The sequence below is a fragment of the Sorex araneus genome, chromosome 1, assembly GCF_027595985.1.
Source record: "Sorex araneus isolate mSorAra2 chromosome 1, mSorAra2.pri, whole genome shotgun sequence".
In the NCBI taxonomy this organism is placed as follows: domain Eukaryota; kingdom Metazoa; phylum Chordata; class Mammalia; order Eulipotyphla; family Soricidae; genus Sorex; species Sorex araneus.
The window spans coordinates 354591731-354615474 of NC_073302.1; the positions used below are offsets into that span (position 1 = coordinate 354591731).

Below are 23744 nucleotides of genomic sequence, written 5' to 3' on the forward strand. Positions count from 1 at the left end.
CATTCATTTGCAAAACATTTTTTAAAAGTATAAGAATAATACTCAAAGACAGTAGAATCACGAGGGCCAGGAAGACTGGTCCATGGTAGGAAGCTTTTCACAAGGGGGAGGGCAGTTAGGACAGAGAGGGGACCAGTATGACAATGATAGTTGGAAATGATCACTCTGGACAAGAACTGAGTGCTGAAAGAAAGTAAAGAAATATGCGTGATAAGCCTGTCAAGTGAGGTCACTCTGCCTTGGCAGGTAATGTAATAAAACGAGTTTCAGGCTATTTGCAGAAACAAAAATAGATTAGAACAGAGACAGAGGCAGAGAAGAAAAGCCCCTGGCATATGGGCAAGCTGCGGGATGGGGGGGTCATGGAAGGAAACTTGGAGATACTGGTGCTGGGAAATGTACACTGGTGAAGGGATTGGTGTTGGAATACTGTATGACTTAAAGCTAATTATGAATAGCTTTTTAAGCATTTATCTCATATTGATTCAATAAAAAATTCTTTGAATAAAAATAAATTTTAAAAAAATATATGCATGATACCCTTTCAGTAACAGTGCTGCAAATTACAATGCCAAGAGAAAACTGAGAGAGAAAAAGATGGGGAGAGAAAGAGAGAGAGAGGGTGAGAGGAAGAGGAAGAGAGAAGTGTCTGTCATAGAAGTAATAGAGGCAAGCTGCAGAAGGGTGGGGAGGGGAAACTGAGAAAGGTGGTGGTAGGAAATGAAGGGACGGGTGTTGGAACATTGCATGATTGAAACCCAGTCGTAAACAACTTTGTAACTGTGCATTTCACAGTAATTCAATTAAATCATACAAACACACACACACACGCACGCACGCACACACACACACGCACGCACACACACACATACATACATACATACATACACACACACACTGTGGTTCCAGAAATGAAGGAAAACACTGGATCTACTGTACATTTGCAAATTGCTTCTTAGTACCAAAAAGCATCTAATAGAAATTGAGAGTGTTATTTTTTTTTTGCTTTTAGGGTCACACCTGGCAATGTTCAGGGGTTACTCCTGGCTCTGCACTCAGGGAATGGCCCTGGAAGTGCTCAGGGGACCATATGGGATGCTGGGGATCAAACCTGGGTCGGTCACATGCAAGACAAATCCCCTACCCATTTGGCTATCGCTCCAACCCCAAGAATGTAATTCTTGATTTTACAGTTAGGCAAGTCAGTAACATACTGAGTTCAACCTTTAACATAGGTTCACATATATACACAAGTCAGTCCCAATATCCATATACCAGTACAGAAAACCAACTTCTAGCTTTTCTCTTAAGAGTTTCTTATCTAGCTTCTGTGCTGGTTTCATTCCATTCCAGTCTGACCACTTCTCTTTCTGGGATGAGAAAGATGTACTTTACTTAAGTGGTAATGAGGAGGATACTGTCAGACAGCATGGACTCACCTAATAGTGATATTTTATGTACTAGTAATGCAGAAATATTACCACCATGCCCACTATGCTGTCTTAATGTTAATGCACATGTGTTTATGAATGCTTAAAGCCACCATGGTGTTCAGGATTCTTTTTAAATCAATAAATCTTATCTTAACAAATTTGCATGAACATTAAAGCAAGCACCACAGGGAATTTTGTTCAACCTGGATGGTTTATGGAGCATCTAGATGTAGAACATAAAGACCTTCTCCTCTATATAGTTGATGAGAATAGCTAAAGTGATTGCAAGTTTATTCCATTAGCCAATTTTTTGAATTTATAGCAATATAATACATCATCCACCTTTTCTCAGCATACATAACGCAGAACACAAGTTTGAGGGATGTTAGTGGTATGCAGATCCTGTGTACTCTGACCAGCACTGACTGAAAAATACTGAGTTCAACTGCATATGCTTCTTTATCCATGAACTGCTTCTGACATCTCAGATACTCTATATATCACCAAGAGCTAGTTGTTTCATGCAGTGCTTCCCAAGACAATTTAACTCACTCACGTTTTAGGTAAGAACAAACACCAAGACCAAGGTTTCACCAAGCACACTTTGGGAATTACTGTATTTCTCAAGTCGGCTACCAAGATACTACTCACTACTGATGAGAACAGCAAGATAAAATAGATGTTATATGACATAGTACATTTTAGAATCACCTAGAACAAGATCGGGGTGTTCAGGGTGGTATAGTATAGACTTGGTACCATCTCTGATGTTGTTGCTTAAAGACCTCTTGAGAAGACCTGTCCTGTTCAGTGTGCTTAGATCTTAGCAAGCACCAGCATGGCACTAGTTGAAGAGCTGTTGAAACCCATATTGCTGCTCCATCCCAGAGATTCTGGTTTAAACAGGTTTGTGTGTAGGTGGAGGGCTGGGGGTCAGAGTGAAGGAAAATTTTGCATTTTCATGATGTTGCTAATTCCACGACCCCACAATGAGAACCACAGTGGTAGGAAGTCCCTTTTTTCAGCCCATTCCAGAGAACCAAACATTCTCAGAACTGACCTTCAACCCAAATCCTGCATAACTATCAAAAAGGAAAATTGTGGTTTCTCCAGGCATAATGGACCGGTTGACTTCAGAGTTTATCAGGCGTATTCAGTCATGGTGGGCTGATCCTAATAACACATCTCCACAACTGCTAGAGCTTAACTACCAGGGCCATTTTGGAGAATCGCTAATCTACTGCAACCTTCTCTTAGAAATGAAAGCTCAGGAAGGCAGGCGAGAGGGCATGCCTGCTCAGCTGCTGACTCAGAAAGAGAAGCCTTGTGTTGAGCTTCCGACAAGTCATAGTCCCTCCTGCATCACCAGATGCCTAGACTTTGCCTCCAAATGTACAGTCACTCATACATCAACCAGTATTAGCAAGAAAATTTTAGACATATTTTTCTCTATACAAATTGGATGTATTGGTTTCTTCCATGAGTACCTGTTTTCTTCCCCTTCAGTGCAAAAAATTCCACTTAGCCTTGATTTTGCTCTTGGTGAGATTAAGCTTTATGTTTCTTAACCTATGTTCAGTTTTATTAATGGAAACCTTCCAAACAATCTATACAACAACTTTTTATATTTTCTTGGCTTACGGCTCCTACAGGTAGTGATTCTTACTGTTAGCTTAATGCTTTTAGAACAACCTATAACCAATATATTTTGTGAGCACAGAAGAATTTTATTTACCTCTGAGCAGTCTGGTCATGTTTTCGCTTTCGCTTTCATGTACATATCATTGGTTTCTACAGAGCTGTATTTTCTCTAATCATTTAGACCATTTGTTTTCCCTTAGGCAAAGTTTTCTTCTGGGCGCTGAGGCTGTGGTACCTCTGATGACTGGTCAGTCACGCCCATAATCTACAGAGGTGCTGCTCAAACTGTCTGGAAAAAAATCTCTCTACTTTTTATAATAAAGTAATTCTCATACACTTTAACCCAGTCTGCTTTTGTCACCCACTAAAAAGTAGATGTGACACAGCCAAAAATGAGATTTTCCTATTTCTGTGACCTAAATCTATAGATTCAACAAAACAGATATTTTTCTCTGGTCCAGTCACAGAACCACAGGTTGATTTCTTCTAGTCCTTTGGGGAGATGGAGAGGGAAAATAACACAGGAACCAGAGAGAGTACAGGGATAAAGCACTTGCCTTGCAAATTGCTGACTCCAATTCAATCCCTGGCACTGCATACAGTCCCCTGAGCACCACCAGGAGTAATGTTCAAGCTCAGTCAATAGTATGCCCTGAGCATCACCAGATGTGGCCCAGAAACCCCCACCAAAATAAAAATAAATAATGCATAACCCAAATATAGTTTTGCTTTTGGAAAGGACAGCACATCTACGACAGCTGTTCAGTGGATAAATTTTATGAGGCAAGCAAGATTTGATGCATAATAATAAAACTCAGTAACAGCTTAAACAAAGCTCTTCATTTACCCATGGTGGATAAAACTAAGATATTATGCATAATTTGTTACAAGCACATTTTAATAACCAATGTGATTATTGGGATGGAAGAAAGAAGGATAAGTTTTGTTCTCTACAAGAAATGTATTTAATTGCTTAGATTTATAAAAACTTTTAATTCCAATGGCAAAATAGATATTTGGATATAAATATTCAGGAGCAAAATAATTCCAGATCTATGAAAGACTACCAGCTTCCCTGGGTAGATCTTAGAGACCTCAAATCTTATCAGAATTAGTCTCACACATACTTAATTTAAAAAATTATGCTTTATAAAATCTCAGTTCTTCATGCATGCATTCGGCCATGAATACAATGGTGCCCATTTCATAATTCATTTTGTAATTTTTTGTGACTGATAGTATTGTGTATTTTAAAAGATGATGACTTTGTTTTATTGCCCAAAATTTAGTTGTTCATATTGGGTCTGTCAGCAGTTTAGATTTCCCTTTTAATAAAACACATGACGATATTTTATGACTTGATGACCATCAATTAGCTTTGTTTCCCGAACTACAAAGTTGTTAAGGCTATTGCCATAATAGTGCAAAAGGATATTGATATTTAGGTGCTTTCATAGCAACAACTTGCAGGGAAATTGCTCAGCAGACAGTCCATACCATATGATAACCTGCATGCCATTCACAACCTGCTTCAAGTTTATATTTTTTCATTTTCTTTCACTGCCTTCAAATCACAGGTCAAAATGTCCCTTGTCCCATCTCCTTCCCTAACTGTGCTTTGAACATTAGAATATACCAGGCATTTTTATGACCACATAGTTTTATACTTCCTCTTCCTTTGGTTCTAACTACCCTCTTTTCTGTTTGTATAATTGATTTGTCAGTTGCTCAGTACTGAATTTCTATCATTTATTTTGTGAAGATTTCATGATACCTTCTTCTTGCCTACTCAGTCACTCATGCCCCACTATCCCCACAGTTTACACCCTTACTACTCAGGTATCCACTTGCTCTTAACTTAGCTGTCTATAATTCTGTCCTCTCATGTCCTGAAAGATTTTGGGTGGGGGGATGGGAAATCATATATCTGATCTGTTCTATATGTCGCAAACTAGACTGTGCCCTCAGGTGCAGTTACCCCAAGCAATATCCCTCTCCCAATGAAGAAAAGTGCTCTACCTATGTTTGCTCCAGAAAACTCATAACTTTACCTCTATCAATTCACCCCTACCTTAGTCCATCTCAGTATACAAAATTACTATTCTAAGCTTAGATCTTATCACCTTCCTCCATACTTGTCTAAAGAATAAAGAACAATCCTTATGAAGAGACCTAAAAGTCTCCCCATCCCTGTAGAGCTCATGCCTCACCCCACCATCCCCACTTCCCTCCTTCTATTTTGTTTCTAAAATAGCAAAATACCAATCTAGTGGTGACACCCACACAATACTCCCTCTGTTTCTTCTCACTGGGTCTATGATCCTTCTATTTCAAAAAGCTATAAAGCCTTTTCTTTCTCCTTCCTGTCTCTATCCCCATCAACTTCTAACTGGTTATCTTTTCTGAGTGTTACTTTTGGGGAAAGTCTCCCACATTGGCCAAAGTCATGTGAGAGTCTCTTATCTGGGCTCCTGCATCCCTCTGACTATATTGGGTAGAAACCAGCTAGTGAATTGATTAGACTGATAGCACCCCAAATTAGAAAGTTATTTTCTTTGTTCACGTCCATGTCAGAAAAGGACAACTTTGGCTTTCTTTGAGACCCTCATCCTTTATTGTCCTTTTTTTCTGCCTTCAATAACCTCTATTTTCCCTTCAGGACTCAACAAATCTTGGGTGTAAATTAAACGTGTGTGTGGGATAAGGAGGTTTGCAGAGACAATGAAAAGAGGAAGAGGTTGCTGTTTCCATAGCTAGAAATTAGAACAGCAACAGTACTGTGGCAACAATTTATTTCTCTTTTTTATAAAAAGCTATAGGCCTTTTTCCATCACAGGAGTATTCCCAATCACTTGTTTAAACTGGATGATAGAATAAAAAATTCAGAAATATCAACAAATTCACCTAACTAATGTGCCATGACAATAGGCAATTGGTGAGAGTAGCACTATTGTATGTAAGAAAATAGCATGAAACTCAATAAAAAGATAGATTTTCAGGTTATTAAATGGAGAACTAGGCAGAAAAGGAAATGAGATGTGTAAGCTTGTGGTAACACAATATTTGTCTACATATAACTTGGATGAAATCTGATTTAGAGTTGGTAAGTTTCCATAATGCTGACCTCTCTACTCCAAAATCAGATGAATTAGGTTCAGATAAAAGCCAGTTTTCCCCTCATCTCAGAACTTGACTATGTTATCAGAAAATTTCAGTAGGAAACATGCCACTTGGGGGTCAGGGCATAAAACTGGGAAGGAATGACACCAATGGTGGAAGGAGGCATTCACCTGAGAGGAGGGATTTCTGAAAGGAATAAAGTGTTACACATGAAACCTTATCGTAATACACGGTAAACACAGTACCAGAAAACATTAGATTGATAGGTAAGTAGATAGATGAGAGAGAGAGAGAGAGAGAGAGAGAGAGAGAGAGAGAGATGCTTAAAAGAGCGCCTCCCATAGAGGCAGGCTGGTGGGTGGAAGACAAATGATTGGGGTGTGGGGGAGGGGCAGTTGATGAACAGAAGTGGGCATTGGTGAAGAGATTAGTGTTGAAACATTGTATGCCTGAAGCCCACTCATAAATCACTTTGTACTAAAACGGTAACTGAATGAAGTATAAATTAAACATATAAAAGTTTTTAAAACACAACCCTTTGGAGACTTTTCTAATATCTTTATTAGAAACCAGTTCCTTCCCTCTGTAATATATCCCCAGATACCTCATGAAAATCCATCCAACATCCTATATAAACTGAACCAAATCCCCTGCAAGACCTCTCTCTCCTCTCTTTTTCCTCTCTCTCTCCTCTCTCTGTCACTCTGTCTCTGCCTCTGTCTGTCTGTCTCTCTCTTTCTCTCTCCATTCTCTCTGTTCCACATGAGCTTGAAGAGTCCCCACTCAAACCTGCAGTTATCTCCAGGGTTTGTGACATCTTAGTGCAGATTATTTTGTCCTTGATTGTCACATCACCTATATGTCCAAGTACCCTGATGCCCCCTTTAGTCCCACCACAGTGAGGGCCAACAAAAGACAAAAGGAGAGCATACTCTCTCCTCAACTGTGTCACACTCTCTCCTAGACTTACACAGCAAGCTCTCATGGGGCACAGGAAATCCATCCCAATTTGGATAAAACGGGTGCGTGCCAGCCCATGCCACTGCCTACACAGGCTCTGCTTGAATCCATAAGACACAGACAAGGAATATAGGCCCCAGAGCCCAACTCGTCCCAACTGCTCCCACTGAAGGATGAGAAAAACGTCTCCACCGGCACCACTCAGCAACGGTAGCCCTGTAGCCCAGCTCTATCACCATCACCCCCTTACTCTTCAGGTTTCAAGTTGCAGCAAAAACTAGAGATTAAGGCAATTGCATGGTCCTGTGCCAGCACAAGTCCAGAAATGCACTTATGGGGATATGAAGGGACTTTTAGTACAAGAGGTACAGGCGATCCCTATGCCTTTGCCTTCGCCTTCAGCCACTGCTGTTGTTGAGTTTTATATCCTGGTATATTTCCGGCTGGTTAGGAATACAGCTATGTGCCTATTTTCACCTGTCAAGAGTGCGGCTAGACAGCAAAGCAGAAAGTCAGACATATGGATGCTGCTCCACATGGAAAGTGACACGTCATGGAACATTCTGGAAACTTTAGATTTGAATCACCCTTCATGAGGCTTTGATCACTGAGAGTCATGGAAAATGTCCTCCTATGAACTTGGTGCAACAAATATATATATATAACTGCTTTGGTGATACACTTTTCCACAAGTTTTTCACTTTTTTCTTTAAATATTTCAGGGTCAGACTCCTAGCAAGGTCCCAATCAGACCTAAGTCTCTTCAATTCACTTCTTTCTCAATTAACAGGCATGGAATAAGACACTCTTCCTAGTTAAAAGTGGCACCCTTGTGATTTAAACATGCCCTTGAGACTCTACTGCCTAACACCGTCGTCTTTCGGAGTTAGGACTTCAACCTTTGAGCAGAATAGGGGATTGGTACCAGCATTTGGACCAAAGCAGAAGAGTATGGCCAGTTCATGAGACCTAGACAATCTGACTCCAGAGTTCAAACTCTTAACCCTTTTGTTGAGCTGCTTCCCCTTTCGGGGGAATGGCTCATTCAGTGCAGATCACATTTGTATGAAACTGTAAGCAAGTCTCTCGTTTTTGGTGGGGAGAGAGCACACCCCGTTCTAGGGCCAGCCAGTATTCAGGGCACAGGGTCACAGTTCGAGGTGTTGGTCTGTGGTGCCAGAGCTTGGGCGTACTGGGTACCCTTTGGGCATGCTCTACCTGCTAAGTCACAGTGGCACTCTTCGCTCTCAATAGCCTCCACCACTTCTCTCACTGACTCCGTCCCAGACAGCAGGCCCAGAAGCTCCGAGTCTAGATTCTGGCCACCACTGGCTACTTCCTGCTTCCTCTTACCTCCCATGAAATCACTTTTCTTACTGACTGCTAACGCTTCAGAGTAGAAACATATCAATCTAGAATTGGTGCTGTCTCTGCACACTGTGCTCAAAAGAGAATGAGAAAAATATCTGAGATGAGTACTTCAATGTATGAAGGGAAGTGACATTTACTAGAGCAGGTAAGTATTAATATTGCGACAAGGCTAGTATTCCACCAATATCTCTGGAATCTCTGTTCTCTGAGAGTGGGTGGGCTTCATCCCTTTGAGGCAATTTCAAAGCTAACCCAGAAAAAAAGGCTTTTTTCAATGACTTCTTTCTGCACCAAGAACAAAGAGCCACAGTACCCAAGAATTTGATTTACTGGGGCTGGAGCGATAGCACAGCGGGTAGGGCATTTGCCTTGCATGTGGCCGATCCGGGTTCAATTCCCAGCATCCCATATGGTCCCCGGAGCACCACCAGGAGTACTTCCTGAGTGCAGAGCCAGGAGTAACCCCTGTTCATCACCAGGTGTGACCCAAAAAGAAAAAAAAAAAACTTGATTTCCTCCTGTCACCTCTATTCCTGGGTCTGTTAAACTGAGTATGTGTGTGAGCACCCAGCTTCTTGGCTTGGGGTGAGAAGGCCAAACTTGCATTTCTGAGCTCCTAAGGATTAGATTTTCTTCTTTCCCCAACCTGTTTTAGGGAAATCAAACTTCAGATACTAGGTAATTTTGCGATAGCACAGCGGTTGGGTTTTCGCCTTTCATGCGGCCAACCCATGTTCGATTCCTCCGCCCCTCTCAGAGAGCCTGGCAAGCTACCAAGAGTATGGAGCCCGCATGGCAGAGCCTGGCAAGCTACTCATGCATATTGGATATGCCAAAAACAGTAACAATAAGTCTCTCAATGAGAGACGTTACTGGTGCCCGCTCAAACAAATTGATGAGCAACGGGATGACAGTGACAGTGACTAAATAGGTGAGATATAAATGGATTGAGAGAAAGAGGGAGGGAGAGAGAGATGATAGGTAGATTGATGGATTTCTGTCTGTATAGCTATATGTTGAAAGACTAGTACAAGGTTACTACACTTACCAAAAAATTAAAAATAAAATAAAACTTGTTCTGAAACTATACTGAGATTATTATGACTATGCATTGATGAACCAAAGAAACTTTAAGAGGTTGTTATGTCCTGTCATTATTACCAATCTCATCTACTCCAATTGGAACTACCTAGCGAAGAGTTGGATACTCAGCATCCAGTACTTTGATATCTGCAAGGATCTAGGGCAGAGAGAAACAGCAAAGTTTATCTCATATTAAAACACACAAATAATTTCTAACTGCTCTAATAGCTTCGTAATAATCATGAAACCAAGGAAAAGCCTTGTGGGATAAAACTCCATATTAAGTAAGTTGTTGAGATGAATGTGGCCATTGTTTCAATATTTGTCTGCTACTTCCTTGATTTTTTAAGAGAGACTTGAGGGTAAAAAGTGAAATACTGATTTAGTTAAGAGCCCCAAGGAACTAAGAGACACTTTTCCCACATATTTGGTATATGAAAAATTGAGAATCTAATATATGTAAATAAATTTGAAAAGCCACAGTTGCCCGCCTCCTCCTAGGCTGCCACTGCAAGTCATTTTCATACTTTAAATGAGTTATGAATTGTGATAAATGTGTCTATGAGGATCCTCATTCTGAAACAACTGGCACCACAGTTCCAAGATTCTAAATTGAAAAATTAGTAGCAAAAGAACTGCTCAAAAATCTATACTCTATAAAATTCACATAGCTCATGAGGAGAATGATAAAAACTATAGATCATAGATAATTATACTACAAAGAAAGTTTCTTATCATGCTACATTTCTAAGGGCTTCTTAAGTGAAGGTATAGTCATTGAATATGTCACCAAGGCCACTACAGTGATGCTCAGGAGTTATTCTTGGCTATATGCTCAGGAGTGACCTCTGATGGTCTCAGGGAAACATAGGCAGTGCCTTGGATTAATGGGTCAGTGGGGTTTCAGATAAGCACCTCAACACCTGTATTATCTCTCTATTCTTGAGTGTGCCATTCTTGTTTCCTTTGTAAATTAGGTGTCACATCCGGTGGTGTGCAGGAGAAGAGAGGGGAGGAAACTAAATATTTCTTTTGTTTTATTTTAATAATATGTTTGATTTCTCTGTATACTATTGAGTACCTTCCAGGTCCATCCATAAAATTGATGCAAATTTTAAGATTTCATGTCTCTTTTATAATTTTAACTGAGAAGTGTTCTATCTTAGAGAAATACCACATCTTTATCCAGTTCTAAATGATGGATGCTTAAATGGTAGAAATCGGAGTTCTTTACCAGGGCTCAGAATGTATGCCTCCAAGAAAGAGAAGATAAGTTAGGACTTAGAGAAAGACACCTTTTCATTTCTTACTAAAGTCATCTAAAATGACTTTTATATGGTGTCATTTATATATCATCTAATATCATTTATATATCATCTAAGAGCATTCCCTGAAGAGACACTAGCAATCTTTTTCTTCTCATCACTGTTTAGTGTCCACAGATGACAAGGTAAGCACATAATTAGAATTTAAAAAAACTCATTTTTCTCATAAGATCATATCTCAATATCCATATTGATATGTGGATGTAGAAATAAATCAAATTCCTAAAGGAAAGTTTTTGTAAGTCTTTTCCTCTATGGCTTCACTATCAACTCAGAAACTGTGGGACAGACTTAGTCACAGTATTTTGAAAGGAGGCAAAAATTAAATTTCAACATGGATGTCTTGGTGGGAACCTAACAACTGCACTCTACAAAGTATGAGTATAATCGACTATAAGATGGTCTCCTGGTTGTATGTCACTTGACAGCTCTGGCCTCAGAGCCAGAATACAATTTTCTGTCTGAAATTCACTAAATTGGGTATGAAAATCAGTCATGAAATGTCTAGGATACCAGGTGAATTCATGTTTTAAGAACTTCTGGTTTTTCCTACCTAATATTTTTGGTCTTTTAAAGTCTTTTAAATCATGAACCTCACCTTGCCTAATAATCATTTATTATCTAATTGCTTCCTTCATTCTGTTATTTAAAACTAAGACAGAAGTTATGAGGAAAATTAAAAGTTCAGTCACTTCACTTTATCTCTAAAATCATAACATATTTGTGAAAATTAATTATAATTCTAATAAAAATCCTCAGCACAGTATGTGAACTGTGAGCATAACTGCTAGTTGTTTTTTGGGTTTTGTTTGGTTTGGTTTATTTTGGTTTGATTTGTTTGGGGCCACATCCAGCAGTATTCAGAACTTATTTCTAGCTTTGCACTCAAGAATCACTCATAATCACTCAAGAATCACTCTAGCTTTGCACTCAAGAATCACCACATGGGGTGCCGGGATTGAACCTGAATCAAGCACACGGAGGGTGCCACCTTACCTGTTGTACTCTCTCTAGCCCACAACTAGTATTCATTAAGAATAATGCTATATACTGAATTTTTATCAAGAATAATGATATATGCTGTATTGTTCCAAGTGTCTAATTTTAATCAGAATTATCTGATTGGTGCTATGTTTATGCCCATTTTGCTCATTAACAAAAATGAGACATAGTTTACTTAGTCACAAACAAAAGTTTCAGAAGCTAATACTCTCAGCTATAATAATGGGTCATCAGGACTCTGGAAGTTTGGAGCCCTTCTTTGTACAAATGCTGCAAAACAATTAATCATTCATACACTATTAATCCCATACACTACTAATCATTCAATAATTCTCTAAAATTATAGAGGATGGAGGGAAGCTCAGTTGTCTTAGAAATTCAAGTTTCTATGAGTAAAGTGATTATTTGAAGATTCTTAAGCTATACTCTGATGTACTCCAGGAGCAGAATCCATTCGGATGTGACATGAGAACATTAGCCCTCAGTAAGCCTTTGCTTTATGAACTTCCATATTTATAAAGAAGTATACAGGTCAGCATGTCTTTATTGAAAACTAATATGTATGCTGACACTAAAAACCCTTTGGCAGTCATTTCAAAATAGTTGGTCCCAGAATGTTCCCATGTTCATTATATACATCTACTATACTGAAGCCCTCCACTGTTGAAATCTACTGTGTCTCCCATCAGGAAGAAGCATTGATAGGCACACTGCTCATGTGACATGTCTGGGAACAATACAAAGTGACATGACCCAAGGTGATGAAGACACAACCTACGGCTTTCTTAGAATCCCCCTCCACTCCCTGCCACATATATTAATATGTATTATATCCTGCCTTGGCAGTTACAGGCAGAAAAACCCAAATATTTATGAAGCTATATCCATCAGCACCACCAATGGTCTACCTGAAATGCTGTCAGCTTACAGACTGACTTGTTCCCAGTAGGTGTTCAGTCAACACCATTTCACCTTCCGTTCTGGTTCCAGGGCATCATCCCATACACTAACTCACAAAGACCTCAGGGTACAGATAGAGATCTGTACCCAATTTTCTAGTTGAATTTTCTCCACTAAAAGGAGGAGGCAGTAAAAGTAGAAACAAATCTTATTTCTAATTAGGACCAATATAAACAGGAAATAAAAATTTTATATACAAATATTATGTGCACATTTTGACTGCTGAAGCAATTTTCCAAAGTAGTAGAATCATATGTGTTCCTCACCCTATAGGGCAAAGGCTCACCACAGGCTGATGAATAGATCATCCTACTTTCTACTTTATGTTAAATTTAGGACAAGAACTTATAAGTGTATAATGACCAAACTCATAGCAAATACATCAGACTATTGATATGATACATCATTGTTCTAAATGTAGAAAATTCTCAATTGACACTAATATAGGATATCTGGGGAGTCATTCCATAATTTTCAATATGAAGTTTTAATTTCCCTAGATATTAGGGAAATGTCTTGCAATTTCTAAAGATATTTTCTCCTCACTCATAGAAATAACTTTTTCCAAAAATAAATAAATATTTTCTTCAGAAACCATTCTGTATGTAGTCATGTAAATTCTTCAACCAGAGTTCATGAACAAAGCTATTTTCAAGACTAAAATTAAACTGCAAAGAGTTTAATCCCTCCCTGAAGATGAAGAAATCTAAGATATCCCTGGGATGCAGCAATTTTATTATCATCTCATCTTCTTTTAGTTTTTTTAATGTATTTATTGTTATTGAGGTTCTGTGATTTACAATAATGCTGCTAATGATTATTTCTTGTGCACATAATTCTAATACCACAATCATTACCAGTCTTATCTCTATTTGTAGCACATAAGAGAAATGTAAACACAGCAGCTAACCAGAGTGGTGTACTGATGAATTTTGTCAGTACTGGACTTTACAAAAAATACCCTTCAAAGGTTCCTCGCAATTTTGAAGTGGAAGAAAGAATTTAGTATGAACTCTTTGACACCGGCTAACCAAACCAAAAGAGAGAGAGAGAGAGAGAGAGAGAGAAAGAGAGAGAGAGAGAAAGACATTTCTCTCAACCTAAGCTGTTACTTGCCTCAGATGTACTGTAAAAGTGTACCTAGAAAACTAAAATAAATACCAATATAAATTTCAAATCCCATGGCAGAAATCTGAGGTAAGACAGGGTTTCTCTTTTGACTGATGAATGAGAATATTTGTTCTCCTTAAAAAAGAAAATCTCTAGTCTTTTCAAGAGAGATAAAGGCAAAAGACACATAAAATAATGACTTTAGAATAGATTTCCATTTCTTTTAAAAAATATGTTAGATCAATGGAATTACTGTAGAATTAGTTACATGAAATTTGGTTATAAATAAAGAAACTTATTAGACTTGAATATCACATTAATGGAAAAGAGATCTTTTAAAATCCCTGTTTTTACTAATGTTTCTTTTGTCAGTGTTGTCTTCCTTATCGGATGACATAAACGTCGGGCAAATTTCCAAAGGACTTGAGCAATAAAATATATTTTGAGGGAAAGAACACAAGAAAGAGGAAAGAAAGAAAAGAAAGAAGACAGGCTGAAACAAAGGATAGAGAAAGTAAAAAAGAAGCGTCTTTAAAAGACCTACCAGAACTTGAATTAAGAATGGAATTATGTTCTTCCCACCAAGTCTTAGTCTTGGCAGGTTTCTGCTAAAATGCAGGAATTTCATGGATGTGGAAACCAGTGATGAAAAATGCATTATTATACACAATTGTTGTACTTGAGAGAAACTATATGGAGAAAAAAATATAACACCCTAGAATAAATACAAATGAAATTCATGTATCAAAACCAATACTGTGAAAATAGTTTAAATGTTTCTTGAATTTATATCTAGTCATTAACCTAAATGCAGATTTTAGTTCATGCCACCATTCAGCCTCATGGTCAGAAGGCCTGAAAACCTGTGGCGTGGAAAATTGGCAGGATAAAGAATATTGAATTGGCCTCTATGGAAAAACAGGTTTTGGCAGTCATAGCTCCCCAAGGCAGGGGACCCCTCCCCTCTATAAAACTCTCTGTTTCTCCCCTGTCCAGGAAAGAGGCCTTAATTTCACTAGGCACCAGCTGCTGTCCACCTGCAGGTCCCCACGCCCCTTGCGCTGTCCTTGAGTCCCTTGGTGGTAGTAAGTGTCCCAGAGACTGACGCGAGATGCTTACTCGGGGACAGGGAGCGGAGGTTCCCATTTAACCAGAGGCCAGAGAGGGGGCAGGAGAGGTGAGCTCTACTCTGCGTCCAAAGAACCGCGATTCACGGAGAGGTTGAGGAGAGACCCCCAAGATCTCTTCCCCTCTCCCTGCTCCACTTCCGCGCCCTCCAGCCTCACCCCAGATTGTGTTTGTTTAATCGAGAGGGAAAAGTCCAGGCGCGTCTCCAAAACCGTTTCTCCACCTGGACAGATGACCACCTCGGGCCAGGCCCCGGCAGGCCGGCTCACGGCGCCCCAGGCTCGCCCTCTGCAGCCCGCGCCCTGGAGAACAGTAGTTCCTTCCCGGCCCCACTCCCACCTGCCCAAACCCCCACAGCTGCCGAGGGAGTTTTCCCGCGCGCCCCGGGCCCCTTGCATGAGTCCGCAGCCATCTGTCGTGCGCGTGCCTGTGCCTCTCCCTCTGGTTTCACCTGCTCTTTTCTCTCTTTGCAGCTGGTTAATAATCCGCTAGCAAGTCAGGCTGCAGCGGCTGTCGCGGCAGCCATGGGCTCCATAGCCAGCTCACAGGCCTTTGGCAATGCCCTCTCCAGCCTTCAGGGGGTCACGGGTCAACTAGTTACTAATGCACAAGGACAGGTGAGTGGGAGATGGGAAACAAGAGTGCATTTTATGGCAGACTGATCTCGGAAAGGAAATGAATTTCTTTTGCATGACAGTGATATGTAACTGCGTCTGTTTGAGGCAAATAAATAATGTTTACTAGCAATGTCAAGAATAGGGAAAGGGCTGGGCGGTGTTTCTATGTTTCAGAAGACATTTTTTTCCTTCCCCTGGATAATCTAAGTTTTATCTCCTGTCTGTATGATGGCTTATGTTATCACCTTAATTGAAGAATATACTTTTTATGAGTGGGACGTTCTTTTTTTAAAGTTCCATTTAGAATGTTTGTTTTGCTTTTAGTTCTGTTTTTTGCTTTTTTCACTTAGCTGATGGGTAAACTTTGAATCTTCCTCCCTGATTGCTCAAAGGTTTCTAAATCAGCCTTAAAGGCAGTTTCTGAATGTGATGGGAAAGTACTGAGGTTCTCAAGACACAAAGAAGGGAAAGGATGAGTCTGAGTGAAGTCAACTGAGGCAGCGACACCTGCCCAGCTCTGCTGATTCTCATCACATCTGGCCTCTCCTGAAGGCTGTGGGTTTAGTGCAGTCAGCCAGGGCAGAGGACCACCACTGCCATGCCCTCTCCTTACACACTAATCACCAGGCCTTTGAGAGCTTCAGGTACGAGTGGCTCCTTCAGACCCTCCTAAGTGCTGCAGGAAAAGCATCCACAGGCACTGGGGGGGCTGGCACAGAACTCATCCTCCTGGCTCGGGCACCTCATTCTCAAATGTTGCTGTTTCCGGTGAGTAAACACCAGGGGAAAGGAGCTCGCACCCCACACCCAGTCTTCCTCCTGGAGCGACTCAGCCAGTCACACTGGGGCATTGTGCTTGGCCTGCTCTGTGCAGAGCAGAATGGCAATGTCTTGAGGCTTGTTTTTATTTTACATAGAGTAAACAGAGATGCATTCTAAGCTAAACCATCTCCATCTACATCCCCAGGGGAAAAAAAGCTGACCTTGTTATATTTCCTGGGCTGGTTGTAGGATTGTCCCGTCAGAACCCCAAGGGCTGAACGATGGAGCTTGTCAAAGAACGGCCCCAGGTAATGAATCATCTTATCACAGAGCACACCACACATATTAAAGGAGGGTTGTGTGAATATCATGCCCTCCACAGTAACCTTTCAATGTCAGCTTTAACCCTTGCTCCAATCCCTTTTCATTCAAGGATCATTTTATGCAGCCTACTCTTAAAAGAGGCTCTCATAAGCCTATTAAGATTTCTGGAAGGATGGGATATTGGCATGGTGGAAGGGATGATTATAATACCTATAACTTATACCCAGATGTGATCAGCCCTAGAAGCTTTTTCCTAGAGTTGTGCCTCAAACAGAACACTGATTTATTCCTGCCAGGCTGCTGACCCTAGAGATGTAAATGTTAAGATTGGAGAAGGGGAAAAAGATGTGCTTGATGTGTGACATGCATTTTCTTCCTATTTTTCTGTTCTAATATCGGAGAAAATGGGCCTCACCACTTGAATATCTGCGATAGAGAAAATGCATTATTGTTGCAAGGACTTTTTAGGAGATTATTCTTATGATCAGATAGCTAATCATCTTGCCAATTACAAATCCATCTCCTCCCCAAGGGCTAAAATCACAACCTTTGCTTTGTTGATCTTTGTTCATTTCCAGCCCTAGAATGATAGCTCCCTTTGCTCAGAAATACCCGGAAGAAAATGATCTTTGAAAAAACACTTGATTAGTGTCAGGGGGTGTATCTCAGTGGTAAAGCACATGTTCCTCACATATGAGGATCTGGGTTTGATCCCTGACATGAAAAAAAAAAAAATCTTGCTTGGTACTATGCAACTAAGAGTTGTTTTACTTTCAATTTTATTTATTTTTGAACTATTTTGATAGCTTATTTGCTAAAGTGGAAAAATACTACATTTCCAAAGAAATCAATAGCACCCACTCAAACTTTTGTCTTAGAGTTGCAGAAATCTTCCTGATGGCACTATGTCCCCTACTCACATAGGAAGAGCCCAAAATACTCACCTTTTTAGCCCATGAATTGGCCACATACATGTAAAACTGTATGATCATCACACAACTATCAGCCCAAAAAATCAAGTTTTGTTTGCAGCTGAATTACACTGAAAGAAAATGCAAAAAAAAAAAATACTCATTTTTAGAGAAGCATTACATCCCAAAGTTCCAAATCTTACCCAGGAGTGTTAATGTATTTTAAATTTATATCTTATTCAACTTTTCTTGAGGTGGAAAGTAATCAGGTAATTCATGATGATTACTTATCATTTTTAATCAGTAATAGCTATAACAGAACTGAGAAACATATTATTTTATTTTATTTTATTTTTATAAAGTTATTCATGATGATTCAATGTTCTAACACCAATCTCACCACCATTACACCTTCCTCTCATCATTATTTTCAATTTTCCCAACCACCACCCAAGCCTGCTCCAATAACAGGCCCTAAATGATTTATTTTGTATTGATTGTTACAATTAATTTGCTAAAGATAATCCAGAAAGATTTCCTTAAGAAAAAGGGTGTGGTGGCTGGAGTGATAGCATAGCAGGTAGGGTGTTCACCTTGCATGTGGCTGACCCGTGTTCGATTCCTCTGCCCCTCTTGGAGAGCCTGGCAAGCTACTGAGAGTATCTTGCCCGCATGGCAGAGACTGACAAGCTCCCTGTGGCATATTCGATATGCCAAAAACAGTAGCAAGTCTCACAATGGAGGTGTTTCTGGTGCCCGCTCGAGCAAATCAATGAGCAATGGGATCACAGTGATCAAAAAAAGATTTCCTTAAGAAAAAGGGTGTCTAAAGAAAAAAAAAATGTGCGGCCGCTAGTGCGGCCACTCGACCTCATATCGCTTCATTCTTAGCAATGGAAAACAAATTATCAAATGCTTCCTTTTCAGCAGGTCTGACTTTAAGGGGGAGAAACTCCAAACAATAATAGTGAGTTTTGTGTTGAAATATTGAATGTAATCAACGTAAAGAGAAAGTAAAGTGAAATTTATCAGTTACACAGGTGGGGTGGGGGGCTGGGGATGTGGGGGGGGCGGGGTGGAGCTATACTGTGATTCTTAGTGGTGGAATATGTGCACTGGTGAAGGGATGGGTGTTCAGGCATTGTATAACTGAGACTTAAACATGAAACCTTTGTAACTTTCCACATGGTGATTCAATAAAAGAAAAAGAAAAAGGGTGTGGTGGCTGGAGTGATAGCACATCCTGTAAGGCATTTGCCTTGCACATGGCCAAATGGGTTTGATTCCCAGCATCCCATGTGGTCCCCAGAGCACAAGAATAATTCCTGAGTATATGAGCCAGGAGTAACCCTGTGCATCACCGTGTGTGACCCCCCACTCCCATAAAGGAAAAAGTGTAGATTGTAGTATCTCACCCTGGAGCTATTAAGCCCTTGTATAAGAGATTACTAACATGTTGTTACGTGTTAAGCCTTGTGCATTAATATTTTCTTAATCAAGACTGGTTGCCTTTTACTTTACATCCCATCCAATGTGGTGTGCTACTCCTGGCATATCAGTGGTGTAATGTATGAGATGTCGTGCTCCAGGAATTCTAAAATTTTGATGAGGTGAATACAGCTGGAGGTAAATTTTTAACTGGATGGTGACTTTGGGGTCCAGAAACATCTCTGTGGTTTACTGTTCTCTTTCAAGATTTATCAGTATTTGTATCAGTCAGTTAATAAGCTTATATGGCGCCAGATGCAGTTCATGGGTGTGACTGCCAGGCTCCCGGAAGTACAGGGAGATGTGGGGGAGGTCACCCATCCCTGACTCTGTGAAAGCCTGGAGATTTCAGTCACAAAACCCACAGAGCTGAGTTTTTCAACAAATTCATTCCTGGATGTGGGGATTGGCCATGAGCATGACAGTGAGGTTTTCAGCTATCTGGGCTCTTTTTGAGCACCCTTCTGAAGTGCTCAGCACATGAGACTCAGCCTGGCATGGGCTATGGAGGATCTCTGCAGCTTTCTGATTTCTTTGGAGATTTATTTATGAGTCACTGAGAATATTCCAATCCTCATTGTTTACTGGATCATGAATTCATACAGGTGTAAAAGCTAGGCAATTGAATGAGTTAAAAAATTATGTGAGTCCCAAGTTGGTCAAGAATCAGCTCTATGATCTTGAGAAAATTACTTGAGTTCTCTGAGATTTAACTGACTGTAAAATAAGAATAATAAAACTAAAACCATAGTTGATTAGTGTTAAAGATGTTTAAAATCAATTAAAATTTTAAAACAATTGCCAATGTACCTGAGTACACCTTTTAAAATGCAGTCTATTGTTACCATAACTATCATCATTATTATGATTTGTAATTTTGTATAGCATTTCCCAAAAACCTATATTTGGTTTGATGTATAGTAAAAAGCAGACAGTAAACAGGCAAAGAACTCCAGAGCCAAATTGCCATTCATCACCATAATTGAGACTTACCCTGGTGTCTCAATTCTTCTTCTGAAAAATGGAGATAATAACAGTGCCAAATTCCAGGACGAAAGTGTTTAGAAGGGAGCCAGGCACATAGTCATCATTCAATTATATGCCTCTCAATGACCATTGTCTATTATTATTAAGATGCTATGTATTTTAGCCATTTTTGGTTAAAATACATACATGAATTTCATACATGTACAGAAATCTGCTGTATGAGGAGTTTGAGAATGTGGGAGTCTTCAGAGTAGTAATAAAATCACTTAATCACAATTAAGTGGTTTTAAGGAAATCTTATCTTTGTTCTGAATAAGGGTGTGTATGTGTATATACTTCTAGCATTCAGTGGTCATGGTCAGGATTTGGCAAGTAGATTTACCATTGATTGGTCCCCTTATAGAATTAGCTTCTTTGTGCCCTAGGCAATATCTTATTACTGTTATTATTGCAGAAAAGTAAAAGCAAATAAAATTTTATTTTATCCTGGAGCTAAAGAAGGAATTTTACATTTTTACTGAAGCTCAAATATTTCAGGTAAAATTAGTTCTCAACCTCTGTAAATTTTTCTGAAATAGCAGCAAAACAAGTCAAAGACCCTTCAGTTTTTAAAGACTTAGTCAAATTTCTTTTTTGATCAACTACATTCCTTATTTAAGCATGTAAGAAAAAATTAAAGGGGACTTGTGGACTTGTGTATTTGAATTATCTAAGATGTGCTTAGATATGTGCTATTCTATGGTTAAACAATGGCTGAGCAGAACTTTAGAAAGTTTTTTTGCTAGAAGAGAGTAGAGCAGCTTCCTTAAATGACCACAAATTCACAATCCAAGAAAAACAGACTGCTGATACTAACATTAATCTTTGCATTTGATTTTTAAGATACACCCTTAATCATTCAAAGCCATTGATGATGAAGTCTCTCTTCAATAACTGTGAATTGGAGAAGGGTAAATAGAGAAGCAAGAATACCACCACTACCATACCTGTTCACACCAATAGGAAATCCATCCTAATATAACTCTCAAATGTAGTTTTCAATATGTCTTATAATTAAAGAATCATAATGTTTACACTGGGATTTCCCGACGAGTTATAATAATAATCTCATTAACATCTCTAGAAGGCAAAGGACCAATTGCAAGAGCTGTAAAGGAATTGAGTCTCATTAGAATACATCTCTACCTGACCTGGATAAGATTTTCTGAGTCTCTTTCACTTTATCAATAAAACTTGAGTGATAAGTTTCCTCACATACATTTGTGGTGCAATTAAAACATGATAATAGCTGTGAAAGTGCTTAGCAGAGTTTCTGGTCTGTATGTCTTAGATATTAAATACATAACATTAACTTATTAATAAATTCATAAGTTATAGCTATTTTTAGGGTTTTTCCAAATAGCAATTGACCTGGGAATATGAGTTGCTAACGTAGTTTACACAGAATTTAAATAGGTGAGAATCTTTTAGAATAAATAATAGCAGGATGAACAAGATAAAGTTAGTTCCATGTGTGCTTTTACTGCGTTAATCATAAAGCATATTGGATGCATATAAAATAAAACTTTATTGCAAAAGACAACTTGTTCAATCATCGGGATGTTAACCTTTTGCCAGGTAAGCTTCCTGTTTTCTTGCCTGGTTTTGTTTTGTTTTTCTTTAGGGACACAGCCTGCTGTGCTCAGGATCATTTCTGACAGGGCTCAGAGGACCATGTGCACTGCCAGGGATCAGCCCTGCTTCATGGTGCTCAAGGCAAGAACCTCCCCTGTACCATCCTTCTGCCACTTTCTTGCTAATTTTTCATAAAATAAGATGTAATGGATAAAGCTAAGGTCTTAAACACCCACTCCCCCCTTTCCTCCTTTTTTTGTCAAAATGAATTCTGTGATAAAGTGGGTGATTTTATTCCAAGTAAGTTTTTCACCTTCCCACGAAAATACTGGGGGGGAAAGTTACAAAATCGTGCCCAGGTTATCATTTTTAAATACACACACAAATAAAGAACAAAATGATGACTCATTTTGCATAAACAGAAATCAAACAGATGTGTTGAAAAATCAGAGCAGGTCTCTAAACCTTCAGCTCCTCTGTACCTCCCAGCCCTGGGAACAGAGTAGGGCATTTACACACTGGTCAGCACCCATTGGGAGTGAAGTGGCCATCCACCACGCCTTTCAAACCAAGAGCACAACAGTCTGACAAAAGGTTTCACTTTCTCAATTGTAAATAAATGTAAAATCTAAATCACATCTAGTGAAATACATACCAAATAGCCTTTTAACCAGAAAAATTGCACTAAAAAAAAAAAGTTCTTGTAGAAACGGGAGATAAATGTGCATGGGATTGGTAACATCATAAGAATTTTACCCTGACCTCATCCGAGTAGTAAAGATAAAATAGTGCCAGCAATAAGCAACCTCCCTCACTTTATTTCCGTGTGTCGCTCCCCTCCGAGTCCGACTGAGGGCCGGCCGGGTGGGGGTCCCGTGTCCCAGGTCTGCGGTCCGTCCCCGTTGGTATCAAATAAGAACCCCCGGGGTTGTTCCGGGCACCTCGTGCCTCTGGGTACACCATCTGGGCACGTGCCGGAGCGCTGGCTGCGAGGGGACTCACGCGACTGCAGGGCTGTGGGCCTCTGTCCTTGCACTGAGAGGCTCTCGGAGTTGGGAGCCCAGCATTAGGGTGAGGGGCGCTGCAGGCGTCCCCTGCGGTGGGCCTGGCCAGGCTTTCCTGCAAGCCACTGCCCACTTGGTGGGGTGGGGTCTTCCAGCCCCAACTCCTCTTTTTTTTTTTCTTTTTGGGTCACACCTGGCGATGCACAGGGGTTACTCCTGGCTTTGCACTCAGGAATTACTCCTGGCGGTGCTAGAAATTGAACCCGGGTTGGCCGCGTGCAAGGCAAACGTCTTATCCGCTGTGCTATCGCTCCAGCGCCCCCAACTCCTCTTTAGGATGCAATTGCCAGACCTGCTGCAGGCCTCCTGCCCGCCTGCCCTCTCCATAGAGGTCCCAGGTTAACCGAAAAAACTAGAACGAAAGCCCCCTCTGAAATCCCCTTTCTACGTTCCCACCCCCCAGAAACACCCAGCTTGCCTGTTATGAGCAATCAAGGGAATTGAAGAAATACAAAATAAAAGCTTACGGGGGATTCCCATTGGAGATTGCCAGAGCAACAAAACAATTGGCTTTTGTTTGTGTTTTTGTTTTGTCACTTCGTGTCTTCTTTTTCCACACTTCTTTGTGAGTATTTTATATTCTTAGGGACGGGGAAAGTTTTCTTGTACAAGGTCCTGGAGTCCTCTGAGTCCTGCCAGGAGTGATTCCTGAGCACAGCCAGGAAAAGCTCTGAGCACAGGCGGGTATAGCCCAAAGGCCAAACATAAATAAAAAATAAATTAAAATAAGAAAATAAATAGGAGCCCATTTAATCAACGAAGCAACCCATTTTCAAAAGGTAATAAATTGCACGGTACCATTTACAGAAGCAAAATATAAATTAAAGATTCCTAGAAATCGAAA

General features: G+C 40.0%; 1 protein-coding gene across 1 annotated transcript in view; it reads left to right on the plus strand.

Moving 5' to 3' along the window:
* The window catches only part of LOC101558146 (POU domain, class 6, transcription factor 2), a 421096-nt gene that overhangs the window by 347285 nt on the left and 50067 nt on the right, over positions 1-23744 (plus strand). Inside the window, exon 5 of the mRNA XM_055128556.1 lies at positions 15607-15750. Within this exon, the coding sequence (XP_054984531.1) occupies positions 15607-15750 (144 nt within the window). The remainder of the gene's footprint in view (positions 1-15606; positions 15751-23744) is intronic.